The sequence below is a fragment of the Coregonus clupeaformis genome, chromosome 35 (genome assembly GCF_020615455.1).
Source record: "Coregonus clupeaformis isolate EN_2021a chromosome 35, ASM2061545v1, whole genome shotgun sequence".
Classification (NCBI taxonomy): domain Eukaryota; kingdom Metazoa; phylum Chordata; class Actinopteri; order Salmoniformes; family Salmonidae; genus Coregonus; species Coregonus clupeaformis.
The window spans coordinates 4,894,820-4,918,502 of record NC_059226.1 but is presented as its reverse complement, the minus strand read 5'-3'; the positions used below and the strand labels follow the sequence as shown (position 1 = coordinate 4,918,502).

The window sequence follows — 23,683 nt, the reverse complement described above, 5'->3', positions numbered from 1 at the left end:
TACGTGTTCGTGAGAGACTCACCTTAGAGGGGTCATATTAGTGTGTAGCCCAAACTGTTGGACGCTACAGACGTTTTCGTGAGATGCGGTGGATTGAGACGCAGCCCATGCAAAAAAACAGATATTTCTATCTTAAACAGACAGATTTTGCTGGGGATTAGATTTTCACGGGGCCGCGGAAATTTACTCAAGAGGGTTAACACACCATGTGTGTCTGACTGTATCTGATGAGTGTATAGCTTGTATGTGTGTCTCTCACCTGCTGCATGCGCAGTGACTCCAGCTCCCTCTCCAGCCGCGTGCGTAAGCGGTGCTCCAGCTGCTCTCTCTTCTCACAGGCAGCCTGGAGCTGGGCCAGGGCCTGCTGCATGCGCTCTACCTTCTCCACATACACCTGCTTCTTCTTCAGCTGCAGCCAGGGAGACAAAACACACAGACAGGATGTGGTCAGGGCACAGACAGGAAGTAGACAGGAAGTAGGGGGTTTGCATTCCATTCCAGAAACCTGCTCCCCCCTTTAAGACGACTTGTTCACTCCCGTTCTGACTGGGTTGGTGAAAGCAATGGTTTCCCCTTGTTTGCACCACAATAATTGCTCTCACCTATCCAGTCCTATTAGGTCGTTGACAAGGAATGAAAACACAGGAGTTGAAATACGGCCAGGGAGGAGACAGGGAAACTCCCTGCCCCCCTTCCTCCAAACATCCCCCACCTAGTGCCCAACTCCAACTCCCCAATCCAAGATAATGCAGTCTGTGTCCTTGATGACCATGTTTCAAAGTCTCTCTGCACTGCAGTCCGTTTCAACTGCAGCAGGAGCTATAACTGTGGCTCTATTCAATGGACTGATTTAGCTCAGGGAGACTATTTTTTAAGAAAGACGAGAAAGGAAGAGAGAGAAAGAGAGGGAGAAATAGAGGAGCATATACAGAGTTCCCACACTGACAGAGAAACAGAGGAGAGAGAGAGAGAGAGAGCAGGCCAAGAATCTGGCACTGTTCAGAGCTCTTTCATGGCAGATATAAAACTCTAACTCAACAGCCTTTGTTCACGGAAACAAGCGGGCATTTGTGGCGGTGCCGGGCAGAAGAAGTGGAGCAGCCCTGTGCTTTTTAGGACACTCCAGGTCTGTTTCCCGCTCCGCTCGGCCCGAACTGGCTAACTAGCCATCTGGGCTATTTCAGACACATTACTAGCCAACCAACAGAACCAACCAGCCAGGGGCATAAAAGCTTGGAGCAGCTCCAGAACTCGGAGCAGCTCCACATGGGAGTTATGTCCAGGCCCACACAGAGGCCAGTCTTTTGTGCCATTCCTCTGGCCTCTAGCAGGCTATTCCTCTGGTCTCTAGCAGGCTGGGCCATTCCTCTGGCCTCTAGCAGGCCATTCCTCTGGCCTCTAGCAGGCTGGGCCATTCCTCTGGCCTCTAGCAGGCTGGGCCATTTCTCTGGCCTCTAGCAGGCTGGGCCATTCCTCTGGCCTCTAGCAGGCTGGGCCAGGGGCTGGGGTGATCTAGCCTCTAGTGGCGATCAGGGACTTCCATCTGCTCACTGGAGTGGGACACATTGATCTTATCAGAAACACTGACTTCTGAGGGAAGCAAATTTAAAGAGGAAGGAATTTTATTTTGGGGATTGTTTGTAGTTTTCACTGGGTTTTGGATCTGAGGACAGGTAGCAGTTGCTTGGGTAACAACGAATGATGTTTTGAGTAAATGTAAACAACTCATTTTGCAGTCTTTGGTCTTACCTTTTAAACAGTGCAAACCAACCCCATGGATCACAACTGAACACATACCAGACCCCGTCTTCCGCCAACGACATCATCAATACCAGGTGATAGGATGGATGACATTGTGGTTCAATACTGATATTCTCAGGCTATCAAGCTTAATGGTGACACAACCAGAGAAAGACGGGGAACATACTGTAGCTAGATTATTTTTTTACGCGCAACAGAAACTCATGCCTATGCTTGTCCACCAGGAGGCCTAAATATACCCTCGAGTTCAATCAATTGAACTAATGCCAGTAAGTATTCAAGTATCCAAGACATTTCTGATATCACCTATTCATGAAGCAACAGGGAGAACATCATGGCTGCGTTTACACAGGCAGCCTAATTCTGATATTTTTCCAACATAATTGGTCTTTTGACCAATCAGATAATCTCTTTTGCCAATAATTGGGCAAAATATCAGAATTGGATTGCCTGTGTAAACACAGCATTTAATACAGTCAGATCCTCACCTCCTCCTCCAGTTTGACTACTTTGGCCTGGGCGTTGTTGAGAGCATGGTCCCTGATCTCAATGTGTCGTCTCTGGTCGTCCGTGGAGGAGTGCAGGGAGTTCAGCTCTATCTCCAGCTTCTCCTTCTCACGCACCGTCTCTTTGTCTGAGAGACACATACACAACACGCTGAGGACTAGCCCTTTAAAGAAGTGATCTTCCTTTCATTTACTAAAAATAGTTATGTCATGAGCTGACTTTTTGAAATGGCATTGTCCATATTAACTAAACATCTTAACCAGTGTTTTGTGTGTGTGTGTGTGTGTCATTTTTGTTAAAAACAATGACTTGAATGCAACTTCTAGTGAATAAGTAGTGTTTTTACAGTACATGAGCCCCAGACCCTTTGCCTGGTTATTTTTCTAACTGATGAGGTCACACAGAGGTATGTTCAGAGTGGATGTAGAACGTCAGAGAGTCTTGGTCTAGCCTGGCGTTCCCTGATAGTGTGAGTGATGTGCTCACTCTGGGTGAGTAGCTGAGAGATGGTCTTGCGGTTGTCCTCCGTTCCCTCACACTCCTTAGCAGCTAGCTGCTTGTTGGCAGTTTCCATGCGCTCTGCAACAGAGAATGGCATTGCTAAAGTCAGGTCCGATCCAGCCTGATGGCCTAGTGGCCGAAGAGACACACACTGCACACACACACACACGTGTGAATACACACACACACACACCTGTGCGTGCACACACGCATACACAAATATACTCTTATTTTTGTAAATCAAATATTTGCAGATTAGATCATAATATGGCAACACAACATGGTCAAACAAGGGAATAAAGCTCCTTAAAGAGAACACTCAAACTCTTTGCAGAGTTGCACATTCCATGTAACCAGCCTCTAGTTAATATGCAGGATATGCGTAGTAGGTATTGTGATTTTGGTGCTATTAAACAGCTCAAACAGACTTTTAACATACGGCTCTGTGATTGTGTAAATGTAGCCGTACAGACAGAGGGGCCGTGGAATGAAGTGAATATGGAGGTGGAGGGAATTCACTATCCCCTGAAGAGAATTTAACATGGAACGGCTCTAAGTTCTTAAGATCCCAGCCTTCGTTCCACTTACATTAAACGCCTTGGGGCCCGGTTGCTCGGCAAAATGGAGCAAAATAAAATTAAATAACTTTATTTCCCCGCAGAGGGGGAGAGGAGGTGGTCATCATTCTCTTTTTCTTGCCCACCTACACCATAATGTGAGGACAACTTTATTATTTATTTGTCATTTAAAACATGGTGCAAATTCATCACATATTAAATATATATAAAAATCAGTACAACAGGCACCAAATATTATTTAGTGTCCTCTTGATATCCACTCCCATCCCACAATTCTTCCACCTCTTATCCCTTCCCACCCCACCATCCCATGTACATATAACTACTTATTGTAGGTCAACTACAACCAAAAAGTAAGAAAGAACTGAAAAGTATGGTAAGAAAAAAAGAAAAGAAAAAAAAATTGAGTCAGGAGAACTTTGTCCATAAACAAAACAGGCCATTATTTCTGGGCCAAACGTTAAAGCTGCAATATGTAACTTTTTGGGGCGACACCACCAAATTCTCACAGAAATGTGAGTTATAGATCTGTCATTCTCATTGAAAGCAAGTCTAAGAAGCGGTAGATCTGTTCTATGTGCGCGTTTCATTTTTGCATCTTTTACTTTCGGTTTTGTACACCATCTTCAAAACAGCTGAAAATTAAATATTTTGGATTATTGAACAGATATTTCACAGCGGTTTAGACGGTACAATGAATCTCTACACATTGCTTGTTTTGTCACAAACTGAAATTAGGCGAACTATTAGAATTTTAGCAACCAGGAAATGGTGGAGCGATTTCTGCATTTTGCACCTTTAAAATAATATTTTGTTGAGTGTTAAGTCAACCAGGCTGGGCCATGAAACATACAGAGAGCATTCCAGAAACAAATATTCAGTTGTTCCATTTCCATTCCCTGTGTTTCTCGAAACACAACAATGACTGGGGTATGTGTTTAGCCTAAACCCCCAAAAGTGGAGCAAGATCCATTTCACATGTGTACAGCTGCCAATATGATGGGAGAAAAAAAGAGAGGAAGGAGAGACCTAAAAAAAAGTTATATGCGATTTGTTGTAAAAGCTTGGAATCTCCCCATGGACCTGGTCTGGGCAGGGAGCCATGAATGGAGGTTTTTCTTTCCTCTGCAGGACTGAAGAGCCCAGTGAAGTACAGACTAGAGACATGAAACTGCCTCCACCCACTCTGCTTCAGCTCAGAAATTCCTACAGAAACAGAGTGTGAGGATTGGAGCTCTAAGGGTCTTTGGTCTGCTTTCTGGTAAAGATATGAAGTTGAGACTTTGGACTGCCTGTAAACACTAACATATCTATTTTATTGATCATATTGATTAATTGACAGATCGACCAATTGATTGCTCTTTTACTTTTGCTCAGTACTTTTCCTCTGTGCCAAAGTCAATACTAGGGCTGTGGGTGTCATGGCATTGTGTCAGCCGGTTATTGTAATGCAAAGTCTGCTGGTCTCAAGGTAATTGACTGTTAATTAACATAAACACATTTAGCATCTCCAGGCCCCCATGCATACAAGCCACTGATGCGCGCCTTTGGAACATCTACATTTAAAAAAGTATAATAAATCAATTTAATATACACCATCACAATAAATCCATTATTTATTTTAGGCAGGTCTAAAGAAACATGATATGAAGAAAATGTATTTCAGAAGAACATGCCACAGGCATGCCATAGGCTGTTGGCTTGTTCATTTAGCAGTCAAGATATGCTTATAAATCCTGTGCCATTATTTTATATTATATGATTTTATAGTAAGAAGAATATAATTGAACTCCCTGAATAAAATAGGAAGGATATTTTTCACATTCAGGAGCAAGTGCGCATGTGAAGTGGCTATGTTGAGCATAAAAGTGATATATTGAAACAGGTCCTATATGCTAGATTTAGAGTTATTTGGCAACTTTAGTTGTGAATGATACAATCCTTAGAATGTCTTCGAAATCAAAACATATATTGGCTGCATGATGCGACTATATAAAAAAAAGCTTGCGCTCTGTTCCTTGCCTCAGGCTGCAAATGCTGTTCTCTCATCAAGTGATCATATTTTCACCCATCAGAATATTCTCAATTTAATCTTGTCATTACCAATATGTAAAATATGTTTCGATTTAGAATGGCCCATTATCAAATGGGCAGGAACAGGGGGGGAAAAAGACATGTCATCCATATGCACTCCGAGAGGCTACACGACAGGTGATATTCGGCCCAAACTCTGTATGCCATGAGCTCCCCAAACCTTTTCCTGCAACTACACAGTACTTAATTTGGGAAACCAAGTGAAATCTGTTCGGGAACATTGATAGTAACATGCTTTCACAACAAAACATATTTCATTAAACTGTTGACAGCCCCTCTCTCTGCGCGCTCAAGAAAGGAATGAAGGAGAGAGAGGAGATGGAAACGCACGGTAGGGAGATATTCTGTAGCTAAAGGTAATGTGTCAGCCTATTAATTATGAAAATATAAAAAATGCCCTACTACTAGGGTATTCAAAATCAAATACAAATTCACTATAATTGTAGGCTAACTCTGTAAACTGCCCTGCACAGTCAATGAACCAACAGCATCGCCTAGGCCTATACGTTTTCTCCCAGACTCATGGATAGAAAGTTTGGAGCGTAGCATAAGGTAACCAGTCCACCCAGTATGCATAATAATACAGTCCACACTTAAAGGCGATTACTAGAATTTATTACATTTTTGAGTATAGGCTAGACCAATTATGTCCCAAAGACATCTTAAATGCGTTTTTTTTAAATGTTTTTCTGCCGTGCATAATATGCAGTAGGCTATGCATTGTATAATGGCACAATCTTTATTTTAATTCAGGGGGGTTTTTTCGGGCTTGGGCTCATATATAGGCCTATACGTATGCATAACTCTAATATGCGTATGGGTGTTTTGAATTAATCATCACCTTATGCTGTCCATTTCGTTGTGTTAAGCTTTGAAACAATATCCACAACGACCATGTTTTCCACTCAGTTTCAAACTGTTGTTGAACTTCTTTCTTCAAATTGATCAATCACAGTGAGGTGAGTTTTAATAGCACATACTGTTTAGATGATAAGTGTTTGATGTGATTTTCAATTTCATTTGCATTGATGTCAGAGAAGTTAGAGGGACAATAGAGCCCTGAGTACCAGGCCATTAGGACCTGATGGTAGTTAGCGAGTTGGGTACTACCAACACATGTCCAGAGTGCATAAAAGGAGATTACCGGGATTTAACGGTCACGTGGAATTTTACTGCGGTCATGACTCATAGCTTCCGGTATGGCGGTAATACGGTCACCGCGACAGCCCTACTCAATACACTGTAATGCCATTATGAGCAACACAGGTTTCAACAACATCACAGCACTCTAGTCAAATGCTTATAAATAGGACCAGACGGAATTGGTGGAAGCTGGATATCTCCAAATCCTCAGACAATCCATTCAAATCAAACGTAATAGTGGAATCAATGCAAACCAAACCCGGCTTCTGAACATGAATAAATACATTTTACTGAACAAATATGCAGGCAAAGCTGTTGAAGTATCCTAAATCTAATGTAGAAAGAACACACACACTTTTTGCTCACAAAAAGTTATGTTTTCTTTCAATAAATTGAGCATGGAATAGGTTTAATCTACTGCCATAAATCCATGAACAGGTATCCTTTTAACATTAAACTATGCATGCCTTGGATATTCCAGCTGATTATGGCCACTCACCTCTCAGGTCCCTGTTGAAGTCATGCAGCCTGCGCACCTCCAGCTCCAACTTGTTCCTCATGGTTTTCTCCAGAGCCTCCCTCTTAGTGGATGACTTGGCCAGGTTCTCATAGGCCTCCGACACCAGCGTGATCTCTGTCTCCAACTGACCAGGGAGAGAAAGGGGATGGGGAGAGAAAGAGAGAGAGATGGGGGAGGGGCTAGCACTTAGGCAATTGTGTGGATCTAAAAGGATTGGATGGGTGTATGCAATATGTCAGAAGAGGGCAAGGTGAAACTATAACCATACTGCTTATACCCATTCAAACCTTTCAGATATACATTAAGTGCCCTACATTGATTTTACATGTGTAAACGATTCATTTGTCCCCCTTTTACCTTCTGCAGCTTGGTGACCTTCTCGCAGCACACCTCCATCTCCTGCTTGAGCAGCCGGTTCTCCTCTGACAGCATGTCCACCATCTGCTGGGCGCGGGCCATCATGGCGAAGGGGTCCCCCTGGGGGTGGGGGTAGTGCTGGGGAGGGTGGCCCTGGGATGACTGGGAGTGGTACTGTTGGTGCTGGTGTTGGAGTTGTTGTTGCTGCTGCTGCTGCTGCTGCTGCTGCTGCTGTTGTTGTTGTTGTTGTTGTTGTTGTTGTTGTTGTTGTTGTTGTTGCTGTTGTTGATACTGGTGGTGCTGCTGCTGGTAGTGCATCCTGGAGGTGGAGCCGTAGGGGTCGTGTGGGAAGCCGTGGCCCCTCTGAAGTGGAGGGTGCATGGGCCCGGGACCATACGGGTCTCCCTGATGTGATCCAGGGCCCTGCGGGCTTCGGGGACCCATGGAGGCATAGGGGTCCCCTTGTGGGTGGGGGTGTGTGTGGGAGGGGTGGGAAGAGTGGGAGGCGCTGAGAAGACTACTGAGGGTGGAGGACTGGGCTCGGGACAGAGAGCCGACTGAGGTGACCGAGGAGGTGGGGCTGTGGTGATGGACAGACCTCTGGGAGTGGATTGAGCTCTCCTTATTGGACCTGTGGACACGACAGCCAATCAGAGAGGTTAATACTAATGGAATGTTAGTTTGTTTACCTTATGAATGTATGTGGGTCTTTGGGTCACTCAAGCACGTGCTGACACCAACAGTCCATAGATATTATCATAACTTCTATCTTAGTGCTTGTTTATATAAATATATCACCAGGCAAAACATAGACAGTGATACTATCTGTTTAATGTAAACTATGGTGATTCACCTGCCATACACCAACAAGTTTTTTTTCAAATGACCAAAAAACTATTGTGAACCACTTTGGAAATAAGCAAACATTCCTGTGTCTACATGGGACGTCATCAGAGAGCGAACAATCGTGTCGCCACAGGTTTCAGCTGATGATCAAAATGCTGTGGTATTCATAGCTGTTTGCCAATTATTTACTTTGAGGTAAACAAATGATCAAGCAGGAGGGGAACAGGCAGAACAGGATGTGTCTAGCCCCTCTTTCCCAACAACTGGCTCAGTGTGTGTGTGTGTGCGTGTGTGGGAACCAACAGGCAGTGGAGACATGCCTTCCTCATCAGCCTTCCAGCTAATCAAGAAACCTGCTCACCTCAACAGACAGCCTGGCATGTAGGGAGGCAGGCAGGAAGGCAGGGAGGGAAGCAGACAGGACGACAGGTAGGGAGGCAGGCAGGAAGGCAGGGAGGGAGGCAGACAGGACGGCAGGTAGGGAGGCAGACAGGTGTGAAGGCAGGTAGGGAGGCAGACAGGACGGCAGGTAGGGAGGCAGACAGGTGTGAAGGCAGGTAGGGAGGCAGACAGGACGGCAGGTAGGGAGGCAGACAGGACGGCAGGTAGGGAGGCAGACAGGACGGCAGGTAGGGAGGCAGATAGGCAGGCAGGATGATATACATTTACATTTTAGTCATTTAGCAGACGCTCTTATCCAGAGCAACTTACAGTTAGTGAGTGCATACATTTTTCATACTGGCCCCCCGTGGGAAACGAACCCACAACCCTGGCGCTGCAAATTCCATGCTCTACCAACTGAGCTACAGGGGACTGAGCTATATACGGATAGGACAAGTAAGTCACCCTCTAGCAGTGTGTGTGTGTGTGTGTGTGTGTGTGTGTGTAGGCAATGACCCCAATTATAAATGAAAGTCACAATCACTCCTAAAAGCCTAAATCACCCCTACGAATGTTAGAAGAGAAGCTCTCAATCATGTTGCCTTGTCCAAAAAAGCTCAAGATGCAGTGGGTATGTAATTTGTTGAAGTTATGGAGGCCACCCCAGAAGAGACTTTAAATAAATAGCCAGCAGACACAGGGCAGTCTGTCTCTCTAGGGCCATGTTAGGAGTGTGTTTCTCAGCTGAGCCAGGTGTGTGTCATTCAATTAACCAAGACTGTATCCGTTTTTGTTACCTAAGTACTGGTAGCCACATCAACAACATGGCACTATTAAAAGTTTGATACTATAGTAAAAGTGATATAGCTCAGACAGGCAGGATGTTCCTTCAGACAGTCAGACAGCCAGTGAGTCAGTACGGTGGGGGGAGGGGGATGTCTGTTTATCTTACTCACCTGAAGGAGCCGTACTCTGGCGGAAGCTGGTAGCGGACGTGTGGCACCTCATTCCTGCCCTGCTCCCTGGGCCGATGGTCCTGGTAATAGTGCCCTCCTTGCTCCTGATGCTGCGGCTGTTGTTTGGGAGAGGAGCCCATGTTCTTGAAGGGGTAGTCAGGCGGGGGGCCCCGGTGCTGGCCCGAGGGCTTGTAGTAGTCCCCCGGGGGACCCGGAGGGGGCAGCTGGGGGGAAAGGGGGGCACTAGTGACAGGGGCGTGGGCCTTGACCCCGCTGGTGGCCAGCGAGATCTGCATGAGGCGCTCGGAGAGGGAGCGCACGTGGCCCTGCTTCAGGTCCTTGAGCCCGTCGTCCTGGTGCACCTTTCCCCCGCTGCTCAGACGCTGAACCGTGGGACGCCCCTCCGTACGCACCTTGCCATTGTTGGTTACGGCCGTCACGTAAAACGCTGCGCCCACTGACGGAGGCAACTGTTGTTGTTGTTGTTGATGTTGTTGTTGCTGTTGTTGATGTAGCTGGTGGTGCGGGTGGCCGCGAAAGTACTGCGACTGCACCTTGGCCTCCTCGTAGGTGGGTAAGTCCTCTGGGTTGGGGCCCTGGCCACTCCCTCCCCCAACACCACTCATCCCTCCTCCTCCACTACTACCCCCGCCGCGGGAGCCCAGTTTCTCCATGCCACTGTCCGCCTGCAGCTCCTGTCCTTGGGGCTCCTGCCGGGCGATGTGGGGCACAATGGCGTCGTGCCGGTCGTCGTTGGGGCCTCCCTGGCCCGGGTAGCCCCCGCTCACCCCTCCTTCCTGCTGCTGCCTCTGCTGCTGCTGCTGTCGTTGCTGCTCCTGCTGTTGCTGCATGGCCAGCTGGTAGTTGCGTCCCTCGTCATAGCGCATCTGCTCCTGTAGGAGTCGCTGCAGGACGGTGTTGCTGCTGCCACTGCTGCTGCTGGACGTCTCGTCGGCCGCCGCCCTCATCTCAGCCTCCCGAAGACCACGCACCTCATGGAAGGACGAGCTGCGCCCGCGGTCAATGTTCCCTGGGAGACGGGAGGGTGGGACGGAGAAGGGTGGGTGAGGGGAGGAAGGCGATGAGTTAACAAGTGATTGAATAGAGGGGTTGAGATGGAGAGGGTGAAAGCAGGGAGAGAGGAGATGTGGGAGAGAGGAGTTAGGGTAGGCGGATGGGGAGAGATGTAGAGGTGGAAGAAAAGGATGAAAGGTGGAGAGAGAGAGCGAGAGAGCGAGAGAGAGGAGGAGAGGCAGTCAGAGAACACACAAGCCATTTACCAACCATCCCCAACACTCATGAGAGTCATAGCTGAGCACACTGAACACCAGACATAAGTGATGTTAAGGTGAAACACAGAATGGAGATGAAAACAATGACAAACGGACTGAACCACCACTATCCTCTGAGAAAACTGGAGAAGATATGAACCCCCCCCCCGCAACCACTCGAGGTAGTTCAGCCCAAACCAGAAAAAAGCATATAAAACCAAAACTCACTTTGACAGATGGGTAACATTGGAGGGTATATTATGGGTTTTAAAGGCCAAATCTGGTGCTTACAAATGTCGGTTTCCAAGGCTATTTGGTGCCAAATTAAACATATGACTATACAACACCATCGTCAGCAGAAATACTGACTTATAGTCAGTCCAAATTGATGGTCACCCAAACCAACCGATTATATGGTACTAAATCCCAGTGTCAGAGTGTTAAGGACCACCCAGGAGCGTATACTGTAACCCCACTCCCCTGGTGTAGGACAGGACTGAAGATCAGATTTTTACTGTCAACATGCAGTGAGCACTACTATCGTCTAATGAATCGTGCCCATTTTAATTACTCCCGACTAATTTTATCATTACCCAGCAGATCATTTGAAGAAAGCAAAACCGTTGATTCGAAAATGTAAACTCTTTGATCCCAAGCTAGGCACTGTGATTGGTAGACATATGACAATCATACAATAGGGGAAGGCAAATGTGTTTTAGTAAAAAACATACAAAGTCATAAAGTAGAAACCACCCAGGGCATGTTAGCTGTTAATTAGCTAACACGCAGGTCTAAATCAAACACACTCATTTCCGGAGAGTTAAAATGTACTCTTTAACTTCCTCCAATAAAAAGCCACAAGCAAGTGTTATGCTTAAAGGGCTTCACTAGATTAAGGAGTTATTTAGAAACTCCGACTTCTTTCATGTTTTGGTTTTCTTTCAAACTGGGTTCTATGGAGTGGTTTCCACTGACAACCTTGAATGCCATTAAAGAGATCTAGTGGTTAAAGAGGCACCATCTACAAAGTAATGAAGGTGAAATTATTACATCTATTGCTTTCTGATATTCTTCTCATTCTCAAGGAGGACGAAGCTTTTTTCCGAAACATCTGTGGTAAATAAATAAATATAAGAAAGTCAGCTTTGGGGCCATCCCCTCGCGGGGCTCTCTTCCAAGTCGTAGAAGGAAAAGAGAGAAACAATGTCACAATGGTAGTATACTCTCCCCGACATACTTCGACTGCTATTTCCTGCCGCTCTTCTCCTTTTTCTGTCTCCCACTCTTCAGAACCAACTAGTACCAACCAGGACAATGGACAAATGGAGGATGGAACAGAAACAAAACACAAACAACTGAAAATAAACGGGGAGAGAAATGAAGGATGCAGTGGCATGACAGAAGGCATTGGTTTTTGACACAGCAAGACACAGTGACATGGCTTATTTAAAGGCTACTGCCTGCCTGCCTGCCTGCGTCCTGTATACAGAGGAAGTAGGGAATCTGACAGGCTGGCAGGCAGCACACTAGACTGGACCCCGAACAGGCAGGGCATTTCTTAACTCCTTTTACTTTCACATAGTAGTCTCTACTCTGTACTGATGCTACTTTATGAAATAACATTCAGAATCGTTTACTTCTACTCAATCAAATTCATGAAAGGGTAAAACTACTACTATGCCAGCAGAATTGTGTTAGGTTGCTTGAAATCAAAACTCAGTCTTACTGTACTGGCTCGTTTAAAATCTGCTCGTTAACTATTCCTCTACCCCCACCTCCCCCCTCTCTGTGATTTCATAACCCCTGCCATCTTCTATACCCCCCCTAGACTTATTCTACTCCCTCCCCCTGGTCACCTACCTGTGTGGCTGCTCTCACTGCGCTCCTCCGGCACTGCTCTCACTGGGCTCTGTTGCTCATGGTGCTGCTGATGCTGGGGAGGACAGGTACCGAGATGGGGGTCTCCGGGGGGTCCGGTGGGGGTCTCCTGCTGGTCCTGTAGCGTCACCAGTTCCTCCAGGCGCTCCAACACGTACAGGCGCTGGTCCACGTCGCTTAGCCCCAGCCACTCTGCAACAGGAAGAGCCACTCTCAACCAATACAGCCTCAACAATGGGGGTGGGGTCCCACACGCATGGCTGCAGGGGCCGCTCAGGGGAGGAGGAGGGGCGATGGTTTTGGGAATGTGAAATGGGGGGCACTTTCAGTGAAGTCGTTTCCTCTCTCTCTGGTTCGGCCGTGAGCAGATAGCGAGAGCCAGAGTGATCCTTGCCCCCTACAGCTGTGTGACTGGCTGTGCAGGGGTTTGGGAAGTAACTGTGCGCGTGTGTGTGTGTGGGGCCTTTGGCTGGAATTAAACACAGGATATGAGGATGTTCAGGGTTCGGTCAGAACAGAGAGAAAGGGGATCTGAGCTTTCTCTTGACAAAACAAGACAACTCCCATCTCTGTGTGAACCAGAGGTGATTTTCTGAACACAATCTTTCGCGGGAGGTTACTGAACATTGGTGAGAGACAGTTACAGAAAAAACAAGAGTTCAAGTGTTCGGAAAAACTACTTTGAAAGAGAATGTCCGCTTAAATGTTCTTCCCTAGGCTCTTTGTCAACAGGCATTTGGAAGTGGGTGAAATCCCAGAGAGATAGTCAAACTCTCAACAGAAATGGAACCTACTGACCCGGCAGCCATACCGCACACATATGTACACGTACACAAACTGCCCTTCCTCTAACACAGTGAGAGCAATCAGTGCTGATAAAGCCAGATTTGGTTTCTCAAAACACACACACACCCAAGACACGTACATACACGTAAAAACAAAGAGTACACACACACACACGATAGGACAGTATGATGAGAAAGACTATCAGTATCACAACAAGGACTAATCACCCTCCCCTCTGAAAAATGACTTCCAGATGGTCCCTTCAACCCCCTCTCCCACCGTTTGCTGACGCTCAAACTGTAAGTTCCTTGACGGTTTCAGATAAACAGTTTATTCCGTAGCCAGAGCTGGCCGCAGTGGACTCAGGGAATCTGGCATTCCGGTCGTTCCTCAGATAGGTCTCCCTGTAAGTGTTTCCAGTGGCTCTGACCTCTGTGCAGGTGTGTCATGTCAGCCACACACACCTTGCTGACAGTTTAAGTGTTGGTCTGGCCATGGTTTGAGTCAGTCGTGACTGAAAACAACACCTACAGAGAGTCAGGAGCCTGGCGTACCTTTACACATACCTGAGCTAGCCTGGGTCTGGTCTGGGTCTGGCCTGGGTCTCAGCAGCACATACAGAGCACAGCCATGACATTCACCTCAACACGCACACTGTTTGAAATTCCACTGTCACGATTTGAGAAATATCATTCAAGTTCATGGCTCACATCCATCCACCTTGTTTGAAATACCACTGACATGATGTACCTCAACTGCAAATTCACACAAAGTATTAAAAAGAATCACATACCAAGTGAGCAGTAGGCTACAATGGAATATTGTGAGATATTCCACAGAACCAAAACAACGCCAAGAGATCCAGCTTACTGTATTCAATCCAATTCAATCTTTCCCACGAAGCAGCTCAGTAATGCACAATCACACAATGCTCTCACTTCAAAGTGCAAAGAGATACCACGGCACGGCACACATCTCCCTCTTCTCTCCCTGCCTCCCTCGTTCCAGCAGGTGGGGCTTGGACTAGGAGGACAGGTGAATCTGGAGGACCTCCAGGATCTCGTCACGCCCTCATACCTGCGTGCTGGTGTAACCGTTCCTTTACACCGTTTACCATTATACCATTACCCCGCAAGCCACCTGCTGCTTCACCACACACACACCTCCTCTTTAGAGAGGGCCAGCCCTCACCTGTCGTACCAATGGAGGGACAGACAAACAGATGAGTCAGGAGAGAGAGAGATAGAGGCAGAGATGGGTGAGACAGAGGTAAGAGATATGAGAGATGAGAGGGAGCGTAGCAGACAGGTAAAATCGAAGGATTAAGGAAGAGAAAGAGAGAGTCAGGAGAGAGGGACTCTCACAGACAGGTAAGAGAGTTGAGTAGCCTAGTTAAAGGCAGGTGATTCAGATGTGACACCAAAACATAGTCATATTATGAAACCCATTGAGGAACAATCACTAACAGGTGATAATGGGTGTGGGACCAAAACAAACTAAGGGTGACTCAGGTCGGCTAAATAACATGGACTCATTGAACTCAACATCACAGGAGAAAGGGAGAAGATATGTGCAAATTAAGCTGATTCATGTCCTTTGATCCCTGGTGAGGCTCCTGACCACCTGTGCTGTGTGTGTGGTGTGTGCAGGAGTCTGTCTAAAATCTTGTTAACTTCTCTCCTTGTCTTTCATCAGCAGCCAGGCTGGGGGAGCCAAAGTCAACCCTGGCAGGCAGGTCTGGAATCAGATGGAGGCTGGTGGGAGTGGGAGTGGACGGGCACAGGTGCAGGCTCCCGCTGGCCCCAGATCAGTGAGTCAGACAGGGACAGACAGGCCTACACAGATAGAATGGCTGGAAAAGCTGTGCAAGAGTTAGTCAGTCTCTCTACAAAAACCCTAAAGGGAGAGGGAAGAGAAGGAGAGAGCGGGAGAGAGAGAGGCAGAGACAGAAAAAGAGTGAGTGAGTGAGAAAGCGAGAGAGAGAGTTAAAGGGAGATAGAAAGATAATATATTTCCCTCCCTCCCTCTCTCAGAGCTCCATTTAATTAAAATGGCATCAATCACAGGTAGCCGTTCTAAGACCTACAGGCTTATGACCAGAAACATATCTCATCTGAGTGAGTGAGGCCTTCAGCCTTTAGCCTGATCCCAGACCTGTGTAGAGAGACACTGTTTCAACCTCTGCTCCTAGCTTCAACCCGTGATTAACTGGGAGCTTTGAGATACACTGATATACAGTAGTAGCTAGCTATATATATTATGAAATGCCCTTTCATATTTTGAATGGAGCCTGAGGTTGCACTGTCTTATGTAAATATTTGCCTTCAATGTGCAAGTTTCCCAGCGCCCCGCACATGGCCTGTTTATTCTGCTAATACACCAGGAATGCAGAGTGGGATGAGCAGCAGAGGGAGAGAGGGGGAAGGGAGAGAGAATGGAAAAGGAAAGAGGAGGGTTGCCACGGGAAAGTAAGCATTTCATTGGACGGTGTATACCATGTGTATCCTGTACATATGACTAATAAAACGTGAAACAAGACAGGAAGGACAAAGAGAGAGAACTATAGAGTGGGATAGATGGAGGGAGGGAGAGAAAGAGAGAGAACTATAGAGTGGGATAGATGGAGGGAGGGAGAGAAAGAGAGAGAACTATAGAGTGGGATAGATGGAGGGAGGGAGAGAAAGAGAGAAACGTCCCGACAGTAAGGTTGACGTTTGACCTTATCAGTGTGAGACACTGCAGGTTTCAGACCTTTTTCCCCTCAGGAGACATACTGCAGGATACACACACTGGGTCCTGAAAGCGCACCACACGCACACAGTGTGTGTATCCTGCCGTCTCCAGAGAACACATTTTACACACACCTACACAAGTCGTTTTCCATCAGGAGAGATAGTGCAGGTTACACACACCACCACGGACACGGACACACACACCCCACCATGGACACACACACGGACACACGTTTTCCCTGGAGGGTGATACTACAGGTTACATATGGGGTCCTGAGAACCCATCACCCACCACTAAGTACAAACAAACACACTAAGTTTTCCCCAGGGGAATCATAAATAGGAGCAGTAGGTAATATGAAGATGATTTACTCTCTATTCAGACCAGGAATAGAGCCAGGGGCAGACCTGGGTTCAAATACTACTTGAAATATTTCAAATACTTCTGGCGTTTGCTTTAGCCTGCCTGGACTGCCATGCAATAGTGGGTTTGCACCTTCAGGACTTTTCCATTGGTTTCACTGCAACAGGCAAGCTCAATCAACCAGCCAAAGTATTTACAAATAATTCAAATAGTATTTGAACCCTGGTCTGCCCAGGGCTATGGGCTGGGAAACTATGATGGTAAGCAAACACTCAACCGTCACTTCCCTGTGTCTCAAAAGAGTCCCAGTCATGTTTTCTCAGAGGGGACTCACACAGGGCTCCATATACACATGCAGCTGTAGAGGGCAGATAACAGTGTCCTAGTTCCCATCTGGTTCAGTTCCACTCAGTTTGCTCTGCCTACGTAGAGAGATGGGACTGAAGGAGATGACTGTCTTTGTCCTGGATCTGCCTTCTGTCAACTGTACAGTAACAAACATTGTATGTGTTGCACACTTAGCCCCAGGGAACATTCCAGGGAATGTGTGGGTTTTTGATCCCAATATGGCAACCCCCTTCTGACACACAAACACACTGGGGGAGAGAGAGCAGGCAACTGACCCCAAAGAACCCTGTAGCTAAAGCATACTGGCCCCCTTCACTCACACACACGCGCACAAACACGCACGCATGCACAAACGGTCATCTTTCTCGGCAGTGTTTATGTAAGAGCGGAACATTAGTGGAAGGCTTCCAGTGGTTTAATGAACTCCAGAGAGCTCGTCCACGTTCAGCTTTTCTCTCAACTTAATGTAGGACAAGATAACACTGACAATATTGTTATGGGAGAGAGAGGAGGGCAGAGAGAGGAACAGGGAGGGAGGTAGAAGGGAGATGGAGAAGAGAGGGCTAGAGCAGAGAGGAGAGAAATATGTAGGGAAGGTCACAAGAAAGGCATGAGGGGAGTGAAAGAGGATATTTGGTGCAGAGCAAGAGAGCGAGAGAGAGAGAGAAAGGAGAGAGCGATTGGGGGAACAATGGAAAACTGAGAAACATGGCAGGAACCAAGCAGGAAATGCAACATTCCAATCTGGAAAGGCCGCCCATCTCTCCGTTCCCCCCTCCCCCTCCCTGGCGGTAGAGAGCATGAAGCCTACTCTCCCTTGGTGTCCATTACACTGGGCTCTGGCCTGGGAGTTTCTCCCACCGCAGCACAACTGGGGAAGACAGAAACATGCCAAGAAAATCTGACACATCTGTACACTCTCTTCCTTTACCTCTTTCCATAACCCCTTCTCCCCCCGTTCTCTCCACCTCCCTCCTTCCTCAGTCACTCCAAGGCTGGCCATTGCAATGCTTATTATGAGGAGCTGGATCATGTTCCATTAAACAGAGAACGAGGGAGAAGGGGGTGGAAAGAGAGAAAGCAGAGTCCTCCACAGGGGCCACATTACTTCAGCTCCAGTGAGGATACTCTTGGACAAGTAAGGTGGCCATTGTTGTGACCTTTGTCACAATACCGCAATCTGTCAATCAGCGCCCTTCACTTTGCCTTTCAAAAACAGCAGCCCCACGCCAGAGTATTCAACTAATTCAGTTTGACCTACATATCAGAGGCATATGGGAATTTCCATGTAAAAAGCCCCATGACCACTAACATGTAAAGTTCATAGGAACACATCAAATGTTGTGTCAAATGAAAGCTAAGAGTCTATATTTTTGAGAAATTAAAGCATATACAGTGCATTCGGAAAGTATTCAGACCCCTTGACTTTTTCCACATTTTGTTACGTTACAGCCTTATTCTAAAATTGATTCAATCTACACACTATACCCCATAATGACAAAGCAAAAACAGGTTTTTAGAAATGTTTGCACATTTCTTAGGAATTTCTGTCATTCTGTTACCAAATAATTATTTTAAAAATCTGTAACAGAAACACTGCAACTGAATTGGCTACAATAGGAATTCATAGTAGTCACAAACCACAGTTGGATCACCTGCTACTGTCCTACCTTCCATTGGCATACTGTTATGTGGTAGCTCATAACTGTTTTCTTTCTCTTTCTGTTGCGTGGTGGTCAAAGCAAGAGTGTGAAAACAGTCTGGAAAACCCCAGTCTCTCTCTCTCTCTCTCTCTCTCTCTCTCTCTCTCTCTCTCTCTCTCTCTCTCTCTCTCTCTCTCTCTCTCTCTCTCTCTCTCTCTCTCTCTCTCTCTCTCTCTCTCTCTCTCTCTCTCTCTCTCTCTCTCTCTCTCTCTCTCTCTCTCTCTCTCTCTCCTCTCTCTCTCTCTCTCTCTCTCTCTCTCTCTCTCTCTCTCTCCCACCCATGAGCCCCCTCTCTTTCCATTTACTGTAACCAGCCCTCTCACCCACTGAGCACCGACTGACAACGAACGTCTATTGACGTTGAAAACTTGTTGAGATATGGTTAGTCCAAATCTGAACCAATCAGAAATGTATTTCACAAGTTTAGACAGCACAGTACAGTACAGTAAAGAAGAGTAGAGTAGGGTATAGGCCAGTACAATACAGTACTGTACAGTAGAGTTTAGTACAGTAGAGCACACAAGTATAATTTACTGTGTTGTACTGTACTATACTGAACTCTACCGTACTGTGCTGTACTGTAATGTCCAAACTTGACGTCTGTGATTGGTACAGTTTTGGTCCGGTCCAACCAAGTTTAGTCTTATTATTCATTAGAATAATAGCCAGTGTAGAATAATAACCAAACATGCAAAGGAGATGACATGTTTCTATCTTTGTGTCCCTATTCAGGATAGATGACCATGAATAGAATGACATTCATAATGATGCATTTCTGTACAGTACAGATCAGAGACCCATGATGTCATTCTGTTACCGGGTGTTACTTACTGTAGTTCAATAACCAAAATAGATGTTTTCGAACTCAAGGTGTCATATCATAACTGACACCCCATTCTTTCTGCAGACATCTTTGAATCTTAATTCGGAGCAGATATTTAAGCGTTTATGGAAAATGTGGTCACATAAAAAAACAGAGCGAGATTCTACCCTCATTCTACTACCAAATTGTACATCTGGGTAAATGTGTTTTTGTAAAATGTTCAGTGGAAATTGTTAAAAGTATTCCTTGTGCATATAGTTGTATGGTTTGTTTAACTTTGCAACAAATTGTTTTTGTTTGGAGTTTCAACGTCATTCTGTTACCGTGGAATGGCTCATACCGGTTCAGTTTTTCAGAAAGTCCCTTGTTGGGGAGAAGGAATTTAATAACCCTCAATCTGAATGGCTAAAAACTCTAGTTCTGGTTGGTCAGGGAGAGTTTGGGGAGCTATGAGATGCTGACGTGGGGAAAGTGATTTTATCTGACGAGTTGAAGACTTTTGGCCCGTTCCCTAAATGAGAAACAGTCATCATAAACAGACCAAACCCAGCAGCAGCCATTTTGACAATGCTGACATGCTTCCTCTCTGGAGCCTCTCTCCATCACGCTCTTTTTCCAACTCAATCACAATCTCTGTAATGTGGTTTCATTCTCTCCGCAACACATACAAATGTTCCTGATACAGGGCCAACCTTTCGGTCACCAAACCCCCTCATATTCAACTCCCTAAACCTCTTACCACACGCACGCCACACACACACACACACACACACACACACTTGATGGGAAGCATGTGCTGCAGAGATGAAATCGCTTTTTATCTCTGTCACACTGGCTGTGGAATGATTTGGTCTTCCTCTACAGTTATGGCAGGGAAAATCACCCTCTCACATCTCCTCCTTTACCCTCTCTTCACCCCCTTTTCCTGTCACCTCACCAGTCTCTGTCACCTCGCCCCCTACTCCCCCCATCTTTCCCCCTCCCCTCAACCCTTTCACCTCAATCCTTTCCATGTTTCTGGAGCAACAGTGTAAAGAATATCAAACCCACCCAACTCTCTGGGTTTATAATGCCAGATCTACAACTCAACAGTCGATCACGACTGACAGCAGCGGCTGACTCAGACTCAGTGCTCCGTCCTACTCTGTCCCAGTAGACTGAATGAAACTACCACTGATTAGAACTTCATCAGGATTCGGGAGTGAGTGAGTCCATGACGGAAATGTTCCTGTGCCCAAAACAAACTCCATCTGGAAGTGGAGTTGGGCCAGGGGATCACAGCAGGGAAGTGCTGGGACGGTTTTGCCCAAAACACTGATACTGTACTGAGTGACACATCCGCCTGGGGACCTAGTGAATGAATGGTCTGGGGTGTTTGTGTGTGTGTGTGTGTCTGTAAATGAGTCAGGATGTGAGTGTGCCAGTGTGTGTGTCTGGCCATGCCTTTTGCATATTATTAAGCAGATTGTGGATCATCTGCATCCATTGTGGATGTCGTGTGAGCTCAGAAGAAAACAAGAGGCATTTGGGTTAATCCTAGGCTGTCAGCAGACAGGACTTTGGGCCTCCTCTACAGAAGGAGAGAGGGGAAAGGAGGGAAGGCGGGAGAGAGAATGAGAGAAAAATTAGGGACTGAGGTTGAGAGCAAGTGGCTAAGGAGAGAGATAGAAGGGGAGGCTGAGGGAGCAAACTATACCAAGACAGAGCACTACAGAGAAAATCAGAGAGAGAGATAGGACAGATAACGAGAGAGCCAGAGTGAGTGGAACAGTCAGAGACATTCCAGTGCTGTGAGTCAATGGTGCTAGGCACTGCTCTGGCAGACACTCACCACCACCTCTACGACTCAAAGGCCCCCGACTCCATGGCTCCCCATTGGCCCAGGCAGGGCCACCATACAGAGGAAGGAGGAGGACAGGTCAAGGGAGGGATAATCAACACTGGCTCAGATCCAAACAGTCAGAGACCAGAACAGGTCATTGTTCTTTGTAATTTGAGCATTTCTTGGAATCCTGTAAACCCGAAGGAACCAAATCCCTGTGGTCAAAGAGAATAACCCTAGCTTTCCCTATGGACTGTATCCTAACAAACACACACTTTCATGTAATATGAAAATATTTCAATGGGTTAGGTATGAATTGGGCAGATGTAGGCCTAGTATCACATAATTTGATAAGATCAAATGAATTAATAAAATCCACTTCCCTCAAAATCCCATGAGAATAAGATCATTCCATGAGGCATCACTGTTAAGTTGGTCAATTAAGAACATAAGGGTCAATCAGAGTTAGACTGTAACTAGTGTGTAATCAGAGTTAGACTGTAACATTTACATTTTTACATTTTAGTCATTTAGCAGACGCTCTTATCCAGAGCGACTTACAGGAGCAATTAGGGTTAAGTGCCTTGCTTAAGGGCACATCGACAGATTTTTCACCTAGTCGGCTCGGGGATTAGAACCAGCGACCTTTCAGTTACTGGCACAACGCTCTTACCCACTAAGCTACCTGCCGCCCCCTGTAACTAGTGTGTAATCAGAGTTAGACTGTAACTAGTGTGTAATCAGAGTTAGACTGTAACTAGTGTGTAATTAGAGTTAGACTGTAACTAGTGTGTAATCAGAGTTAGACTGTAACTAGTGTGTAATTAGAGTTAGACTGTAACTAGTGTGTAATCAGAGTTAGACTGTAACTAGTGTGTAATTAGAGTTAGACTGTAACTAGTGTGTAATTAGAGTTAGACTGTAACTAGTGTGTAATTAGAGTTAGACTGTAACTAGTGTGTAATCAGAGTTAGACTGTAACTAGTGTGTAATCAGAGTTAGACTGTAACTAGTGTGTAATCAGAGCGACCTGAACAAAACAATCCACAACTCCCTTAAAAATTGGGAAACTTAGCAACTACAGATTATATTTAGTTTAGCATGATCAGTTATCACATAGAAATTAAATTCTCACATACATCTCAATGTGTGATCATTACTTGTAAATCATACTTACAGTCTATAATGATACAAGTTACTAAACATGTTTAGTCTACATACCCTTTCTTTCTGACTATACCAACAAGACTCATTCCTTGTCATAGCGGAGAGCATGTGTGCCAGACCAGCTACCCCGTGGACTTCTACTAGCCTACCACATTCCTGAGGAGCAGGGGGACATCTGTCCACATTAAGTGAACCTACAGGGGGATAACAGAGGGGCATTCAGCTTAATAATTTAACAGAAGTCTCCTCACAGGCAAACAGAGCTGCCAATGGTATTGTCACACAACAAAGGCTAGAGGATGAATGTGAGTGAAAATAGACTGATAATACACTCAATGATAAGGCTCATTCATTTGCCATGAATGGAAGGACTGATTGTTGTTATGATGAAGTTGGAAAGCTTTTTGAGGACCTCCACAAGCAAAGTGAAATGGTCCCATGTCTGTGTCTCAACTACTGTATAATAAATGCATAATTAAAGGAATAAAATGTTCAAAACTGAGCACAGGACACAAAAATGTATGAAATGTGCAGTAGTCAATTACAGGATTTATGACTCATATGAAAGGGACAAAGGGGGTGGGGTAATGTATTGGTAACTACTGTAATAGCAAAACGTGGGACAGGGCAACATTGTATGCTGTAACTTAAGTGTCAATGTACTGTAAACTCGACCTGCTACATCACATTTATGGAGTGAGATTTGTTTATTTATTCTGTAAATGTGTCTATCACGATCTGTGCATATATTCCACATAACTCACAAATAAAATTATGATCTGTAAATATATTAAAAATATTTACTAAATAAAACAATCCGTTAAAAATATTTCACAAATAAATGGATCTGTAAATATATTCAACATAGCTCACTAATAAAACTACAATATCAGCAAATGTTCAGAAATCCCTAACATTTACAACTGTACAATGTGCATTTGTGTATTCAAAAAGTGCTTGTGGATCTGTATTCTGTGCTTTTGTTTTTGCATGTCGATGTATTGCAATCCACAAATGTGGCTTCAGATGAGTCGGCTATCTCCAATCATTGGGATAATCTGTGTGTCACATGATGTGAAGAGCGATGACATCACGGCTGTGTCCTTCTCAGGAGAACGCTTTCTAGCTAGAAGAAAGAACAACTT

General features: G+C 45.7%; 1 protein-coding gene across 3 annotated transcripts in view; it reads right to left on the bottom strand.

Annotated features, from left to right (window-relative positions):
* LOC121550639 (angiomotin) overlaps positions 1–23,683 on the bottom strand; it is a 41,845-nt gene that overhangs the window by 5,896 nt on the left and 12,266 nt on the right. The window contains exons 4-12 of one of the 3 annotated variants that reach the window (XM_041862699.2): positions 12,776–12,985; positions 12,153–12,211; positions 11,966–12,026; positions 9,645–10,674; positions 7,462–8,092; positions 7,084–7,228; positions 2,755–2,847; positions 2,250–2,395; positions 260–409 (exon numbers count right to left, since the gene is read on the bottom strand). In XM_041862699.2, the coding sequence (XP_041718633.2) occupies positions 260–409; positions 2,250–2,395; positions 2,755–2,847; positions 7,084–7,228; positions 7,462–8,092; positions 9,645–10,674; positions 11,966–12,026; positions 12,153–12,211; positions 12,776–12,985 (2,525 nt within the window). Of the gene's footprint in view, positions 1–259; positions 410–2,249; positions 2,396–2,754; positions 2,848–7,083; positions 7,229–7,461; positions 8,093–9,644; positions 10,675–11,965; positions 12,027–12,152; positions 12,663–12,775; positions 12,986–23,683 lie in introns of those variants that run through there. The other 2 variants (XM_041862696.2, XM_045210769.1) reach the window with 2 other exon arrangements.